The 18350-nt window shown below is 43.2% G+C and overlaps 1 protein-coding gene across 1 annotated transcript in view; it reads left to right on the plus strand.

Moving 5' to 3' along the window:
- Nucleotides 1-8516: 8516 nt before the first annotated feature.
- TEX14 (testis expressed 14, intercellular bridge forming factor) overlaps nucleotides 8517-18350 on the plus strand; it is a gene marked incomplete at its 5' end in the record, with an annotated part of 80557 nt that continues 70723 nt past the window's right edge. Inside the window, one exon of the mRNA XM_082679879.1 lies at nucleotides 8517-8652. Within this exon, the coding sequence (XP_082536005.1) occupies nucleotides 8517-8652 (136 nt within the window). The remainder of the gene's footprint in view (nucleotides 8653-18350) is intronic.

The following is an 18350-nucleotide window of genomic DNA, read 5'->3' on the forward strand; positions in this document are numbered from 1 at the left end:
AATATGATAAAAATCACAAATTGAATCTAAGTCTATCTGATGGTAAAGCCTGTGTTCAAAACTAAATACTGTGCCAGCTATTTCTTGTCATGGTTCCACCAGGACTTGGTCTTCTCTGTATGAAAAAAAAAAAAAACAGTCTAACAATATCATTGAAAGTCTGTAACCTGTATCTCACAACCAGTAATACTGATATCATTTCAGTGCATTTCCTTCCAGTAATTTTCCTTAAGGATATACATTTTTACAAAATTCCAGTCATGGTATACATACCGTTTCATAACCTTTTTCCCTCTTAACCTTAAATAATAAAAATGTCTTTCACATTGTTAATCGTTATTATATTATTATTGTTTGCTTAATACTCCCTTTCTCTCTTGCTTTGATTCTAGGGTTTTTGGGTGATTTTGATTTTTTTGTAATTCTATAATGAACACCCTATGCATAGGGCATAGTTTTTCTCTAGAATTACTTTCTATAGTTAAATTAAATGACATTTCTGGGTCAAAATGTATGAACATATTTTGGGCAGTAGATGTATATAATTAGTGTTAAATTATTTTTTCATTATAAGTAATATAGTCATGTTACAGAATATGTAGGGGAAAATACATTAGTCCATTCTTCTGTATTGACACTGATATGATTATGTTACTTTGCATTTTGATGTATTTCCTTTAAGTGTCTTAAATTTTGCCTTTTTAGAAACAGTTTTAATCGTAGTATATATTCTATTTCATATGCTGCCTTTTTTGCATGCAGTGTTACTGCAATTTAGGCTTTCCTCTCCTTCTTAACAAACTTGAAGTTCTTTTTATAATTAACTATGAACCCTGAAATTAGAAAGAGATCTGGACTTTGAAAGATGAAAGGAAGCAGGGAAAAGTAGTTTTTAGAGTTTAAAAATATCATATGTCACCTCTCCTCCCTCAAATAATTTAAGGTATTTCTTAAGATGACTAAAATATTAAAATAACAGAGAAAACTACTAGAAATTACCCTAAGAAATCATCATTAATTATTCACAAAGATATAGCTACAAGGCTGTTCATTGTTTTATATATATATGGCAATAAACTAGAAGCGATAGAACATTGATATAAATTATCTATGACAACATATAACAACATGAATGTAAAATGTTACAAAACATCGTGTGTAGTATAATTGTATTAAAAATATATATGCGTAGAGACTTGGAGTTACCATATATAATATCAAAGTGTTAACAGTGGTAATTTCGTAGTGGGAATGTGGTTAATTTTAATATTTAAAAAACACTTTTCTGTCTTTTCCTAATTACCTGCAAGGAAAATTTCATCGCTATTTTAATAATTAAAAATACCATCCAAAATGCAAAACAAAGCACTTAAAAAATCATATGGACTAAGGGAAATAACTACCAAAGGGTTGCAAAAATATGCCACCCCAAAATGTGTCACTTTAGCATAAGGATTATTTTGAGCTAAAAGCACTGAAAAACAGCAAGTATGTAAGAAGAGTGGTCTGACCTCCTTTTGTCTTCCTAGAAGCAGGAGGTAAAACTCCCAACTGAAAGATGTTTTCCCTAACCCAGGGGAAAGAAACATTGCAGAGAAGGGGGACAAAGCCGAGATTTCTGTACAAACAGGTCTTGTTAAAATAATTATCTTCCTTTAGCCTCCCCATATATGTTAGTTACTTTTCCACAGTTGTCACTCGTTGTTCAACTTAATATAAAAACATTCAGATTTCCACTTCTTTGGGCCTTCGTTTCCTTATGAGGGCTCCTGTACACTTCTGTTAAATAAATATGTATGCTTTTATCCTGGTAAACCGTCTATGCCAGTGTAATTTTCAGGCTGGGCCGGAGACCCTAACAGAGGAGAGGTAAAGTTTTGCCTCCCGCACACCACCAAGTCCTTGACGCCCTAGTTGATGCAGAGTTGTTTTGCCCAGAGAGCCTAGCCAGCAAGGGCAGAAAGGAAAACAGTGTGTCATGTATTTTCGCTGTCCAAAAAGAACAGAGGAGCGCTCGCTTTGTTACCAAATCCAGGCCAGGTGCTGCTTATCTTTGCGCCGAGCATGCAGAGGTTTGAATCTTGCTGAAGTCGGATTTGCGTCCCCAACCGCACGGACACCTGTCCAGGAGCGGAATGGCCTGGGTCGGGTGAGGGGCTCGAGGCTGCGTTTGACCCGCGTTCTCCTGTTCAGCTCCCACAGAAATCTTGTGAAGTAGGCAGGCAGTAGTATTCCCACTTTACACTTTTGGGAAATGGAGGTTGAGAGAGACTTGAGGGTATGACCTAGTCCCATAGTGGAGCAGCGAGTCAGGCTCGCAGAACCGACAGTGCGGCCCTCTTCCTCTGAGGGCCGCGCGCCCCCGGCCGCCCGCAACTGCCCTGCCCGCCCCTGCGGCGCAGTACTAGGACGTGTGACAAATCTACGCCGTAATTTTTGCGTATGCCTGCCAAGACAAGGAATTGAACAATCTTTTCAGCTACACTTGTCGATGATCGTCTTTGGGGTCGGCACGAGGCATAGCTAGAGCGAACTGACCGCTTCTCCAAAAGGAGTGACGTTGAGTGACAAGAGGCGGGGATATGTAGATGAGGGGCGCGTCGCCTGCTGGTTGGATTTCGTTCTTCGCTGGGCAGAATTTCCGCTGAACGTTCAAAGGATGTATCCTGGTCAGTGTCATATGAATAATCCTGCAGTTTCCAACCAAAGGCCTAAAGAACTTGGAATATAATTGACCATAAGTGTATTGTGTGCTGAGTTCGAGGGTGAGGTGCCAGGGAGTGACTACAATTCATACTTACCTGGCAGGGGAGATACCATGATCACGAAGGTGGTTTTCCCAGGGCGAGGCTTATCCATTGCACTCCGGATGTGCTGACCCCTGCGATTTCCCCAAATGTGGGAAACTCGACTGCATAATTTGTGGTAGTGGGGGACTGCGTTCGCGCTCTCCCCTGATATGAAATGTTGAAATGAAAGTATTTGTCTTTTGTTATGTTGTTAGTGAGTTAGCGGTTTTTATTGTTGCTTTTAGTTTTTTTTAGGTTTGCCCTAATAATAATTTTAATATTTTTTGTTTCCTGGGCTTAACCGTACGTCAGTTTTTATTTCTTTTTTAACGTATTTTTAAACTTACGTTTCTTTGTTTGATGAGGGAGTTCGTCGCGTTGCGTTTGCAGTGAGTTACTGTCAGCTTTAGGGACTTAAAACAGTCGAAGTTCTTTTACTTTAGACGTTCGAGATTTAGGAGGTGATTCCCTTGTTTTTTGCCGGCAAGTCCGTTTGCGGCTTTTTTCTGCTGTCTTTGAAAGCCCGCTGCTTAGCACCTTCTGTTGATATCTGTGTCTTCTGTGTAAGGGTTTCTGATTACATTGGTGGTCTCTAGGTAATTCGCTATGCTGTTGCCCCACCTAATTTCAAAGCTTTAATTACATCTGTAAAATCTGTTGTGACACAAAAGGAAGTAATATTTACAGGTTGCGAAGACTAGGATGTAGACAGGGCGGACGGAGGGTTTTTCATTATTTAGCCTACCACATCAACAAAACCCCGGATAGGTTTGTCCCGCGCAGAAGAATGACGTCATTAAAAGTGCTTGGCGTATGTAAATGAGCGCAGTGTCTGCTGGTCTTGCTCACATTGTACATACATTTATTATTATTTTGCAAGTTTTCCGGTATACGAAATGTTTTTGTCAGGGTTTTTATAGTTTGGAGAAGTTTTTATTCGTAAGTGAGGGTCTAGAGCTTGCGTGAAGTGAGTGACCGTAAGTGTCAAATGTTTCGTATCTGAGGGTGAGGTGCCAGGCAGCTGAAGCAAGTCATACTTACCTGGCAGGGGAGATACCATGATCACGAAGGTGGTTTTCCCAGGGCGAGGCTTATCCATTGCACTCCGGATGTGCTGACCCCTGCGATTTCCCCAAATGTGGGAAACTCGACTGCATAATTTGTGGTAGTGGGGGACTGCGTTCGCGCTTTCCCCTGATAAACTTAGTTTAAAAATAGAAATTTCGGTGATTTTAATTATCTCAGTAGCGTGTAATAACTGCGTTTAATGTTTTTGTTTTGTTAGAATGCGGTTTTGGGGTGGTTTTCATAGTTTTGGTGTTTTCAGAGGTAAACTTCTCTAAAAAGTATCCCGAGTTTCTGGGACAACTGTGAGAGCTAAGAATTGTATGGATGTTGTAGAACCAAGAACTTTAAAATTTCGTTTTTGATTCGCAGTTGTGCGATGATGTTTGTTAATTCAGCGTTTATCGTTCTTGCAGAATGCTGGCGTCCATCGAGGGGAAAACGACCAAATTTACGACAGTGAAATGTGTAGGGGGAATTTAGAGTGAAGTTACCTCACTATGTACTCTACAGACGGCATTTTTAAAGAGTGGGATGATTGAAGAAGAAAAGGGAGTAAGACTAAAAACATTCAGGGAGTGGTTGTTAGCATGTAAATGATTAGTTCAGTCGAAGGCCAGATTCTCAGGAACGTGCATGTTCTCCAGCTTTAGGGAAAAAAAGTAGAAAACGTATGAAACTGAAGCGGGTCTGCGGTTTTAAACTTACCTGTATTATTTTAAACATTTTATGTCAAAATGTAGTCATCATGTGTTGGTGTAAATGCAATTAAATAAAAAGTTTTAAAAGGTTGAAAAACATAAAAATGACTATTACTAAATAATAAAACAAGTATTGGTGAAAATCTGGAAAAATTGGGACACTTTTTCAGTGCTGGTGATAATGTAAATGGTCCAGCCACTATAGCAAACAGTGTCGACTAAAAAATTATTCACAACCTACCCAGAACTTGAGAGTTTGTTTTATTTGGCGAGGATTTTTAGGACTTAAAGCTTGGGAGGCAGCATCTCAAGTAACCCTGAGAGAACTGCTCCGAGGAAGTGAGGGGGCCAGCCAGGATATATGAGTTTTGCAACAGAGCGTAGATAGTCTGAACGTCAGAAGATTGTTGTTAATTAAAGAAAACCAGATATCTTAAGGTAAGGAATTTAGCGCTTTTCTGTGTATGGGAAGATGCAAGAGTCTGGGCTCACCGAAATCATTCCTCTGATGTGCCCCTCAGCTATCTGGGGCCAGTATCCTGTGTTTTCATATCCTGAGTTTCCTCAGGGTTCACCCTACGGAGTGACTGCAGTCTGATGGCTGCTAGGTGGCAGGTATTCTTTTCTTTCCTGAGTTCCCTCAGGGCTCACTAGCTCACCGTCGGCGGCGGCTGCAATCACGACTGTGACATCCTTTGTTTACTGATATGGCAGGCAGTATTCCATTTCTCAACAGTATGGCCATTCCTGAAAAAATTAATCCAACAATTCTACTTCTGGGTATATACCCTAAATAATTGAAAACGGATTTAAAGAGATATTGGAACACTCATATTCATAGCAGCATTATTCACAATAGCCAAAGGTGGAATCAACCCGTGTCCATCAATGGATTAATGGATAAACAAAATGGGGTGTATATACATAGTGGGAAATTATTCAGCCTTAAAAAAGGAAGGATATTCTGAAATATGCTACAACATGGATGAATCTTGAGGACATAGTGAAATACGTGGGTCACAAAAGGACAAATAAATGTTTCCACTTACGTGAAGCACCAAGTGTAGTCAAATTCATAGACACAGAAAGTAAATTGGTGGTTGCCAGGGCCTGAGAGAGGGGAGAGGGAGAAAATGCAGAGTTAGTATCTAATGGGGTATGGAGAGATGGATGGTAGTGACTGTAGTACGACAGTGTGAATATATTCATGCCACTGAACACTTTAAATTTGTTTAAAGTGGTAAATACTATGTATGTGTGTGTGTGTGTGTGTGTGTGTGTGTGTGTGTATATTTTTTTTTTTTTTTTTTTTTTTTTTTGCCGTACGCGTGCCTCTCACTGCTGTGGCCTCTCCTGTTGCGGAGCACAGGCTCCGGACGCGCAGGCTCAGCGGCCATGGCTCACGGGCCCAGCCACTCCGCAGCATGTGGGATCTTCCCGGACCGGGGCACGAACCCGTGTCCCCTGCATCGGCAGGCGCACTCCCAACCACTGCGCCACCAGGGAAGCCCAATGCTGTGTATATTTTTACCACAATAAAATAAAGAAGGAATAAAGGCAGTGTTACATACAGGCGAACGTTCCAGTGTGACAGAGCCTGAAAATGCACATTGGATTTGTCCAGGTGTAAGAAGATACTGGGGGACTTCCCTGGTCGTCCAGTGGTTAAGAGTCCTCCTTCCAATGCAGGGGACGTGGGTTTGATCCCTGGTTGGGGAACTAAGATCCCACATGCCGCGGGGCCACTAAGCCCATACGGAACAACGAATAACCCTCACACCACAACTAAGACCCGACGCAGCCAAATAAATAAATATTTTTTTAGAAAGAAGAAGATATTGGGGGCTTTGGCCAGCAGCCCACTGTCAGGGGTATGGGGGAGAATAACACACTAGCAGACCATTCCAGCTGAATGGATGAATGAAGTGGAGATAGTAACTGTAGACTCCCCTTTCAGGAATATTTTCCACTTTTTTTTTTAGTAGATTATTTCAATTGGTGATAAGCACTTTTTATTTTTTTAATATTTATTTAAAATATTAAACTTTTTCCTTTATAATTATTAAAACGACCCGTGCCTTTACTAAACTAAAATAAAACTATATGCATATTCATATGCCATATCTAGCTATTATTAGTGTATTAGTTTGCTAGGACTGCCATAACAAAATACTACAGGCTGGATGGATTAAACTACAGAAATTTACTTTCTGAAGGTTCTGGAGGCTAGAAGTCCAAGATCAAGGTGCCGATAGGGCCGGGTTCTTCTGAAGCTTCTCTCCTTGGTTTGCAGATGGCCACTCTCTTGCTGCCTATTCACATGGTTGTTCCTCTGTGCAAGTGCCCTGGGTGTCTCCTTCTTCTTATAAGGACACCAATTGTATTGGATTATGGCCTCATTCTAACAGCCTCATTTTAACTTAATCACCTCTTCAAAGACTTTATCTATGTAAATCAAATAGAAATATGCTACTCCTTTTTAATGCCTGGAAATAGTAGGGAGGCAGAAAGGGGGGTGGGGTGGGGAAGGAAAGTTATAAAAGCTTCAGCTCATACTTAAACCAAACAATATTTTCTGAGTCGCTTTGCTTAACAATGTTGTGATTACTAGGATGCTATAGGCACTGACATGGCTAGTAACAAATACAGAGAAAATAAAGTTAAAACACTCAAGTTATTAGCATTTCCACATTTTATCAGTAGTTAAATTAAAAGGGAGTTACTTCTCAGTAACCTAAAAGCCTCTTGGCTGGGGAAGACCCACAGAATGTGTCAACCTTTCTGGTGTTTGTTTCACTTTACCTCATATCCCACCCTCTGTGTCTCTCCATGGAGCACTCAGTTATGCCCCTGATATGCACGCTTGTTGATTCATGCAAATGGGGCTTCCTCCTCTTATCCACTGTCTGGGGAATACCAGCCTGGTGCCACTTGTCTGCCCTGCTAGACCAAGCATTGTGATGACAGTGATCCTATTTTAGGTGACTTACACAGTACCTGTCACCTGTGAGACACATGGTAGGTATACCACAACCACTGGTCAGGTGTGGATGCTACACCTGTGGAAAGTTTAAACTTCTTTGCATGGTTCTTGTGTGCACAGTAGCAGCTAACAGCTACTGAGAGCTCCTTGGTGCCAGGCAGAGTTCTAAGCACTTTACAGAGTTCTAAGATTTTATTTAACGTCTCAGCAGCTCTCTGGTTATTATTACCCCCATTTACAGATGAGGAAATTGAGGCCCATCAGTTATATAATTTCTCCAAGGTCACACAGTTAGGGAGGTGACAGAGCCAGGACGAGAACTTCAGAGTCTGAACGGGGAACCCAACACACATACTATCTACTTTCCTACATAAATGACTGCATTTGTATACTAGCCGTTCAAAGTTAATACCCTCCGGGAATTCCCTGGCAGTCCAATGGTTAGGACTCCGTGCTTTCACTCCCGAGGGTGTGGGTTCAATCCCTGGTCGGGGAACTAAGATCCCGCAAGCCGCAAAAAACAAAACAAAAAAATCCCACAAAGTTAATACTCTCCTAATTGTCTTAATGACGCAACAAATACATGTATTTCTGATTTTAATTTTTGGTAGTCGTCACTTTTTCACTTCAAGGAATTGATGATAAATATGTTGAGTTCTTCAATTTCAACAGTAACATTGAGAATAAACTTTAATCTTGTAGAATTTATTTTTACATTTTTTGGCCATGCCACGCGGCATGTGGGATCTTAGTTCCCTGACCAGGGATCAAACCCGGGCCCCTGGCAGTGGAAGCGCAGAGTCTTAACCACTGGACCACCAGGGAAGTCCCTAATCTTGTAGAATTTCAGTAATTGTCCCCTAATGCTGTTCATTATCAATGAAAATGGACAAGAAGTGAAAGAAATGTGAAAGAATCGACATTTTTTTCCTTGCATTTCTGATTCAGTTAGAGCATGTTGCTTTCTTTTGAAACAGGATGTCTCGGGCCGTTCATCTTCCAGTTCCCTGTCCTGTTCAACTTGGTTCGTTAAGAAATGACTCCTTGGAAGCACAGCTTCACGAGTATGTCAAACAGGGGAACTATGTGAAAGTGAAGAAGATTCTTAAGAAAGGTAGGCACCGTATTGAAATGGCAGATGTGACTTGATTCACATCACTGAATAACATCAGAAGGAAAACCAGGTACATCATAAAACTGTGAGTTCTTGGGGAAACTGGAAGTTAAGTTTAGAGATGAGATGTTCTTTACCAGTGCAGTCAGATTGTTCAGTAGCGGTCTTAAATTGGTGGAGGCTGTTTTGTTTTGTTATGTGCTAAGGAACCATAAAGTCTTCCAACCATTAGGCTCCTGAGGGTTTCTCCTCAGGCCCCAGCCACCCACCTTGGATTCTGCCTGATTCCCTTTTCTCCTTCAAATCTACTCTGCCCACTAAGTCTTCTGAGGCCTATGGTGGAGAGAAGGCCAGTTTTCACAGCTCTCTTCTTCCTTGCTCTTTAGAGGCACTTGGTACTTTTGTTTTCAGGGTGTTTTGGGTTTGTTTCTGTTTTTTGCTGTAGGCTACAGGCACCTCAGCCTGTAGAGCAGACAGAAATAAGAAACATAGCTCAGGCAATCTTCGAAAGAACAAACAAACAAACAAACACAAAAAAACATACACAAACAAAACCTCTGCTGGTATTTGCCCCTGATCTAGAGATCCAGACCTGCTTTTTCTAAAATAACCAGAAGACCTGTGAGATTCCCCCTCTTCCTCCTTAGTATTAAAGGGAAGGCTTATAAGGCTTCTCTCAGCTGGTTTGTGGAACAGTCAGGGTGACCTAATTTTTCTACAGTGTTTCTCTATTTGCCTCAACAGTATTCCTGAGGACTTCCAGAAAGGTAACACCAGTTTTGTTTTGTTTTTAATGTTTATTTATTTATTTATTTTGCCTGCGCCGGGTCTTAGTTGCAGCATGCGGGCTCTTAGTTGTGGCATGCATGCAGGATCTAGTTCCCTGACCAGAGATTGAACCCGGGCCCCCTGCATTGGGAGCGTGGAGTCTTACCCACTGGACCACCAGGGAAGTCCCGTAACACCAGTTTTTGTAGGACCCAGCTACCCCAAAAATACTTCTCTCAAAAACTTTTCAGGTGCTTCTGGGGTCTTCCCTGGCAGTCCAATGGTTAAGACTCCGTGCTTCCAATGCAGGGGGCACAGGTTCTATCCCTGGTCAGGGAAATAAGATCCCACATGCTGTGCAGTGTGGGCCAAAAAAAAAAGATCTCAAGGGTTTCCATGTACCACCCCTAGAATCTATAGATGAAGTGGCTGATGGTGAACTCAATTTATTCGAAAGTTTCTGTTTTCTACCCCCTCAAAGATTTTGCACTTTACCTCATAACACATTCATGTTTTAATATAAAAATTGATGTTCAAGATAGGTATGCTATGACTTCTAGTGTCTGTCTATCCACATCCTCCAGTATCAGAAGCAGAGTTCTAGGACATTTTTTATCTCCTAGACATCTCCTGAATGTTCTGCATCTTCAAATTCTTTTTTTTAAAACTCTTTTTTTTGAGGTACAGTTAATATACAATATTATGTAAGTTTCAGGTGTACAACATAGTGATTCACAATTTTTAAAAGTTATACTCCACTTATAGTTATTATAAGCTATTGGCTATATTCCCTGTGTTGTACGATATACCCTTGTAGCTTACTTATTTTATACATTGTAGTTTGTACCTCTTAATCCCCTACCCCTGTTCTGCTCCTCCCCACTTCCTTCTCCCCACTGGTAAGGACTAGTTTGTTCTCTATATCTGTGAGTCTTCTTTGTCAGATTCACTAGTTTGTTTTATTTTTAGCTTCCACATATAAGTGATATCATACAATACTTGTCTTTCTCTGACTTAATGCATCTTCAAATTTTTGACATTAAACTAGAGCAGGGGATGAGGTTGACAGGTATAACTGGATATGAAGCAGGACTTTATCTGTGCCTGGAAATTTCTTCTAAATCCTCAGAGTGAAGAACAAGGGGTGATAAATGCCCCCACAGTCTAAAGCAAGGCTTCTTAGGAGATGGCCAAAATGATCTTGGACCTTCAACTCCATCACCCACGTCAGGCCTATCTAAGAGAAGGTGATGGGGTAGCGGTGGGAGTGTCAGTGGAAAGATTGTTTCAAAGGCATTCACAGGAATAGAATGCTGTGGCTTTTCCCTCTTTCCCAGCCTCAAGCCTAGTAAGAGGCCATTCAGGTGAACCTCATGGAGAGAGTTGTGATGTGTGATGCCTACAAGCAGGAGAGTTGGGAGCCTATGGCCCAGCCTGCTGAACAACAGAAACATGCCAGCCCACCCCAGCTGCCACCAAGGTAGCATGAATAGAACCTGGCATGTTACCTGGAATTTAGGGGTCAGGAGGACTGCCATCTGCCTCCTACCTGGAGCAGTTCTTGTTGGCTGGATGAGCATAAGAGATCAGCTTCTGGAGTAGCCATACTTTCATCAGTTGTGGGGTAGGTGGACTCTATGCAGAGTAGCTGAGCCATCTAAACGGACCTCACCTATGAAGAAAGGAAGAATCCCAACAGAGAGGCTGGAGATGTAGCAAGAAGTCAGCAGAAATGAAAACCAGAACTACATTGAGGTATCATCTCACACTGGTCAGAATGGCTGTCATCAAAAAGTCTACAAACAATAAATGCTGGAGAGGCTGTGGAGAAAACGGAACCCTTCTACACTGTTGGTGAGAATGAAATTGGTACAACCATTATGGAGAACAGTATGGAGGTTTCTTAAAAAACTAAAAATAGGGCTTCCCTGGTGGCACAGTGGTTGAGAGTCCGCCTGCCGATGCAGGGGACACGGGTTCATGCCCCGGTCCGGGAAGATCCCACATGCCGCGGAGCGGCTGGGCCCGTGAGCCATGGCCGCTGAGCCTGCGCATCCGGAGCCTGTGCTCCGCAACGGGAGAGGCCACAACAGTGAGAGGCCCGCGTACTGCAAAAAAGAAAAAAATCTAAAAATAGAACTACCATATACCACTCTTAGGCATATATCTGGAGAAAACTCTAATTCAAAAAGATACATGCACCCCAGTGTTCATAGCAGTACTATTTATAATAGCCAAAACATGGAAGCAACCTAAATGTCCATCAACAGATGAATGGATAAAGAAGATGTAGTACTTATAACTGGTGGAATATTACTCAGACATAACAAAGGATGAATTAATGCCATTTGCATCAACATGGATGGACCTAGAGATTATCATACTAAGTGAAGTAGGTCAGACAGAGAAAGACAAATACCATATGATATCGCTTATATGTGGAATCTTAAAAAATGATAACGAATGAACTTACAAAACAGAAAGAGAGTCACAGACGTAGAAAACAAACTTTTGGTTATCAGCGTGTAAAGGGGACGGGAGGGATAAATTTGGAGATTGGGATTAACATACACACACTACTATATATAAAACAGATAACTAATAAGGACCTACTGTGTAGCATAGGGGACTCTACTCAGTACTCTATAATGACCTATATGGGAAAAGAATCTAAAAAAGAGTGGATATATGTATATGTATAACTGATTCACTTAGCTGTACAGCAGAAACTAACACAACATTGTAAATCAACTATACTCCAATAAAAATTAAAAAAAAAAAAAGAAGTCAGCAGGAGAGGGCAATGGCCTGCATTAGGGCGGTGTGCAGTAGAGTGGAGATACCTGAAGGACCCACTAACCCCTCCCACAAAAGAGCAGGCATTAGGACAAAGCCACAGGCAACAAAGAGCATCAGCTAAATACAAAGGCCTTTGCCGCTTGTCTTCTCATTGGTTCTCTCCCTGCTTCAGCTCTGGAGTTGTCAGAAACAGCCTTGAGATCAGAGGAGTGGAAGAGCAAGGAAGAGGTTTTGATTTCAGAAGGACTGGGCAATTTATTACCTGAAATGAGACTGTGCTTTGACTACCTCAGCGTGACTGAAAGAGCATGCAATCTGCCTGAGGTGCCTCTCAGGAGAGGGGCTGCGAGAACTAACTGACAGAGTGTCCTTGAGGGTAGTAGAGGAGAAGTTGTTTCCTGATCGCATCCTGCTTAGTTCATCCCACTCAGAAGACCAGATACTACAGATTATATGAGTTCTAAAACCCAAAGGATGAGTTCCAGAACCTCAGACCAGACTTCATTCATTTTTTTATTACATGTATATTAATTGAGCCTCGGGGTTAGAGCAGCCAAGGAAAGATGTACAGCCCTGCCTTCCAGAGAGTATAATCCAGCAGAAGAAACAGACATGAGTCGGTAATTGCAGTCCTGAGAAGGGCAGGAGGCGAAGGAACACAAAAGGTACATCTCAGCCTCATCTGGGAGGTAATCAAGGGAAAATTCCAAGAGAAAGTGATATTTAGGCTTGGGCCCTAAAGAAGAAACGTTGACGGGAAAGAAGTAAAAGGTAAAAGTTGGAGGCAAGGGAGGTTTAAAGGGATGCAAAGGCCCTGAGGATAGAAAAGAGAAGTGTGTGGATCACTTGAGTTGGAGGAAAAGGCAAAGTGGTGGGAGAGAGTGGTATGGGGGTGAAGCTGGCAAGGTAATCTGAAACCACACCAGGCCTCGTGGGCTGTTGGAAGGATTTTGGTAATAGGTGCCTCCGTATTTAGGATGGTTACAGCTTCCTGGTGAATCGACCCTATTATCATTATGAGATGTCCCTTCGTAGCTCTGGTAATACTCGTTGTCTTGAAGTCTACTTCTTCTGCTGTACAGCCGCTTCAGACTCCTTATGCTTACTATTTATGGAATATCTTTAGAGTTAACATATGTCTTCTGTAGAGAGCACAGGGTTGGGATTTGTGCTTTAAAATCCATTCTGATACTCTCTGCCTTTTAACTGGAGGGTTTAGTCCATTAACATTTTATGTAATTATTAATATGGTTTACAACAAAGAACACAATTCAGGAACAGCCAGATGAAAGAGATTTAGGGCAAGGCATGGCGTGTGTGTGAGCGCTTGGAGCTTCCATGCCCTCTTGGGGTACACCACCCTTCCAGCACTTCAGTCAGTTTACCAACCTGGAAGTTCTCCAGACCTGATCAGTTAGGGGTTTTATGGAGGTTTCATTATTTAGGCATGATGGATTTGGCCATTGGTGACTGATCTCAATCTTCAGCCCCTCTCTCCTGCTGGAGGTGGGACAAGGTTTGAAGTGGAGGGTTGTGGCAGAGCTGAAAGTCCCAACCCTCTAATCATGAATTGGTCTTGGTCTTTCTGGTGACCAGCCCATCCTGAAGCTATCCCAGAACCCCTCAGCCGAGAGTCATCCCATCAGCATCCCAGAGACGCTTATCACTCCTAACGCTAAGGAAATTCCAAGGGTTGTAGGAGCTCTTGTGCCAGATACCTGAGAGTAGAGTTCTATTTCTAAATGGTTGCTCTGGCTGCGGAAGGCTCTGAGGTATGTGAGGAGAGGGAGAAAAGAGTCGGATGACTTGTTTTTGGTTTGAACAACTGGGTTGAATGTGGTGTCATTGCCAGAAAGAGGAATAGGTTTGGGAAAGAAGCTATTGGAAGTCAGTCTGGACCAGCTGAGTTAGACACCTGTGATTCAGCTAAGTGGAATATCAAATAGAAGCTGGGTATATGAGCCAGCAGCCCAGAAGAGATCTGTCTGCATATCCATGTTTTGAAACCAAGGATGATCAAGCGAAGAGGGCTGAAAACCCTGCTGGCAGGAATCTCAATGTTTTAGACAGGGTGCCCTTGTTGGGGCAGGAGTAGAGAAAAAAGGAGGGGAAAACCAGGTGGTTCCCAACAGTTATGTCAGTTACCAGGTTGAGGGAAAGAACAATACATACATTGATTCATCATGCATTCAGTTAGTCTGCATTTGTTGGGCATCTACTATGGCTGGCAAGGGACTGCAGATGCAAAGATAAATATGACCTGGTTCCTGCTTTTAAAGACCTCACAGTTGAGTAGGGGAAAATAAATGCATTTATAACACAGTGAGCTATGTAGAGGCACTTACAAGGATAATTAGGGACACAAAGCACATAGTGGTCACTGTTAGCTGGGAAAGTGAGGGAAGGCATCTGGAGAAGGTGACGAGAGCTGAGAATCTGCTCATAGGAGGCCAAGGGATGGCATGGATGGTGAGGGATCCACAGAAAGGGTGGAGAAACACAGAGTGGAAAAGTCTTAGATAAGGAAGGGCCCAGACCAAAGACAAGGGGCCCTTGGGTGAAAGTGACTGGAAGGCACTTTATAACTCTTTAAGACATAAGGAACCTGCTCTGACCCCAAGGAGATGTGTCCCAGAACTTTTTGCCCCAACACTGTCCGTTTCCCTGAAGGGATTTAATTCAGAGCATTTGGCTGTCTCTAAGGAGATTCTATTAGAAGTGGTTAGATGAGATGAACCTGAGAGTCACGTTAGTCATGTCACTATGATGCAATAAAAATGTGGTTGATTCAGGAAACCACGTGTATGTCCATGCAGTACTGTGCTTTCTGGCATGCTGGAGGACGTCAGAAGCATCTTTGCAACAGGAAGTTAAATGATGAAAACAGTTACCCACCATCGTATATCAGGTGTGTTCTTTGAGGAGAAGCTGGGACCAACTTTTTTTTTTTTAATAAATTTTTTTATTTTATTGTTATTTATTTTTGGCTGTGTTGGGTCTTCGTTGCTTTGCTGTGCGCAGGCTTTCTCTAGTTGTGGCGAGCGGGGGCTACACATTGTTGTGGTGTGCTGGCTTCTCTTTGTGCTAGCTTCTCTTGTTGCAGAGCACAGGCTCTAGGCGTGCAGACTTCAGTAGTTGTGGCATGAGGGCTCAGCAGTTGTGGCTCATGGGCTCTAGTGTGCAGGCTCAGTAGTTGTGGCACACGGGCTTAGTTGCTCCGCGGCATGTGGGATCTTCCTGGACCAGGGCTTGACCCGTGTCCCCTGCATTGGCAGGTGGATTCTTAACCACTGCGCCACCAGGGAAGTCCCTGGGACCAACTTTTGCCACAAGTAAATGGGTCGGCTTCCTCTGAGATTTGGAAGCCAGGAAGATCAGTCATTCAAGGCTGAACTTTGAGGGATGGTGTATTTAGTGCTTTTTAAAAAAATTTTTTGCCACTGCGTGGGATCTTAGTTCTCCGACCAGGGATCGAACCCCAGCCCACTGCCGTGAAAGCGGGGAGTCCTAACCACTGGACCACCAGGGAATTCCCTTTAGTGCTTTCTTAGAGAAATGAATTCAATTGGAGACTAGAACTCCTGATGGAAACACCTTGGCTTTCCAGAAAGAACCCAGACTTGATCCAGTGCCACATGTACCTAGTACCTACCTGTGGTTCACTTGAGGACCTGTGTGACGGATGCTCTAGCCAGCATGTATGAGAATGGGGAAATAATCACACCCTTTTCCTTCACTTGTTTAGAGGATGAAGTGAGACAATGGGTTAAAATGCCTATCATGGAGAAGGCCCTCATAAACCACCATGGGTACCTTCGTTATTATGCGGGATTACACTAGTTCTGTGTCCCTCTTTTGTCCTTCTTCCCCCAACTCTCTTTTTCAAGGCAAAGGAAACCTGGTCTCTCCAAGTCAGCGGATTTCTCCAGCAGGCAAGAGGCAGTCCAGAGGGATCGGTGGCGGGAAGCTCGTTTGCTTAGCCTACAGAGGGGCGACGCGACCCGTCCTGGACCCAGGGGACGGGGTAATAGCAGCCTTGGGTAGGAGTCATGCGCGCAGCGCGTGATTGCCTGCCAGGAAGCCGTATGTTGATGAGGCCTGTTGCTGCTTTGAAGTGTTTCTGGAAGGTTTACGGGCGAAAATGGTGTTTTGAACTTTGCCCTTTCACGGAGTAGTTATGGGATATAAGATAAAAAATGTTTCTCCGGGGGCGAGGGACTTGACAAAACTGTCGCCATCAGTAAAAGGTGGGCGGCTGCCACGTACCCAGCAGGGACTTCGATGTCCAGATTAAGGTTGTAGATATAAAGCTAATTTTTGTGGTTTGTTGTTAGATAAAGTTTGAAGGCCATGTTAGAACACCCGAAGCCGTGGAGATGTAGTGTTTTATTCTGAGCGTGAAGGCGGCCCCTGGTGTTGTTTTTACAGTTACTACTACATGTTGATGATCGGTCTTGTTCTTAAGAAGAGAACGCTCATTGAGCGGTTTTGTTTGTAATTCTGTTCCGCTAAAGAACAATCAGAGTGCTTTTTTTTTTTTTACACTTATAGCGGTTTAGCTATGTAGGTTGTTTCTAACCAAGTTAGGTTTCTTTTTTTCCTTACTCACCATGTGGTTTCAAAGTTCAAGCTTTAGAAATATCGTTAAAGCAAGTACAGTAGTCGAGCACTCCCTTCCGCCATTGTGAGGCAGCCCTTCCTTTAGAAGAGAAATCCCTGTCTCTTCCCAGTCTTCCCTGTAGCAGCACCATCCATTGAGTTGTTCCAGGCACAAACCAACATGTCAGCCTTTGAAACCTCCTTCCCTGACACCCCACCCCACCTCCTGCAGCAAGTCCACCAGTGAGTCCCATCCTGTCAGCTCAACTTCCGGAACAGCCCACGTTTCTCCTTCTTCCTTGCCGAGCCCAAATGCGAGCCACCGTGCTGTCTCCTACAGACACGGTGGCAGTGGCCTCAGAAGTGGTCTCCACAGCTTCAGACCTCCCAGTGGCTTCCCTTCACACTTAAAATCCAGGCTCCCCAGGCCTTGCCTGGAAAATCCGCAGATACCTGCCTGCCTGCCTGCCTGCACCTGCCCCCTCCCTCCTACCCTGTGTTCTCCAGCTGTCTTCAGTTGCTGAAACACACAACCTTGTTCCTTTCCTTGGGTCTTTGCCTTCCATTCGTTGTTTTCTCTGCTTAAATGCAACCTCCAAAGAGAGGCCTTCCCTGAGCACCCAGATCTAAAGTAGCCACCAAGTCCCTCTCTGTCTCGACACTTAAAATCCTCTGCGTGCCTCATCCTCTGGTCCTCTTGGGTGTTTGTCGTCAGCTCTCTCCCTCACTAGAATGTAAGCTTTTTGTGAGTAGGGGCCTCTGTTTGCCCAGTGCCTAGAGTGTCTTTATTTTACAACATGGAAAACTGGGATGATGGTTAAGGTGACACCTACCAGCTCGGCTGTTTAACAGACCTCAGGCAAGTTACCTAGCCTTTCTGTGCCTCAGTTCCCCTGTCCATAAAACTGGCATATACTTGTATTGATCTCATAGTTAAAGCGCTTAGAACGATGACCGGTGCCTGTCAAGCTCACGATAAATGGTAGCTAGTATTGTCGTAGCTGGCACTCAGGTATTTGTGGAGGGAAGAAATGATGTCAGATGCAGCAACCAGGTGTCTTTTAAAAACTCAGAAAGTGTGAACAGGTAGTACGGTCATGTGGTAAAAAGCCAAAAGGTTCTGCCTTCCGGCGCTGGTTCTCAGCCACCCAGTCCCCCTTTCCCTGCCTCAGTCACGGTGACCTCTTACCAGAGTTTGAAAGTCAAACCTGTAGGACAGCTTTGAACGAAACAGCTAAGATAATATATATCTTACATATATCTTATTGCTCAATGGAATCAGCTAGGTTCTCACTAGCAAAGGCAACGGCCCACCCTTTCCTTTATAGCTTTTCAGGGGCGAGGTGGTTTTACCAGATCTGTGGAGGGAACGCCTCCTGGGCTTTAAAGACGCGGGTTGTCATTGGCTGTCATTCAGTATTATGTTAATTAAGTGTGGCTGTTTTAAAACTTGTTAAATTACATTTCCAGTTAAAATGTTAAAATGAGTTGGTAAGTGATAGCATTTGAAAGATTGTATTGGAAGAGCTCTT

This window comes from Grampus griseus (assembly GCF_964374135.1).
Source record: "Grampus griseus genome assembly, chromosome: 20".
Lineage (NCBI taxonomy): Eukaryota > Metazoa > Chordata > Mammalia > Artiodactyla > Delphinidae > Grampus > Grampus griseus.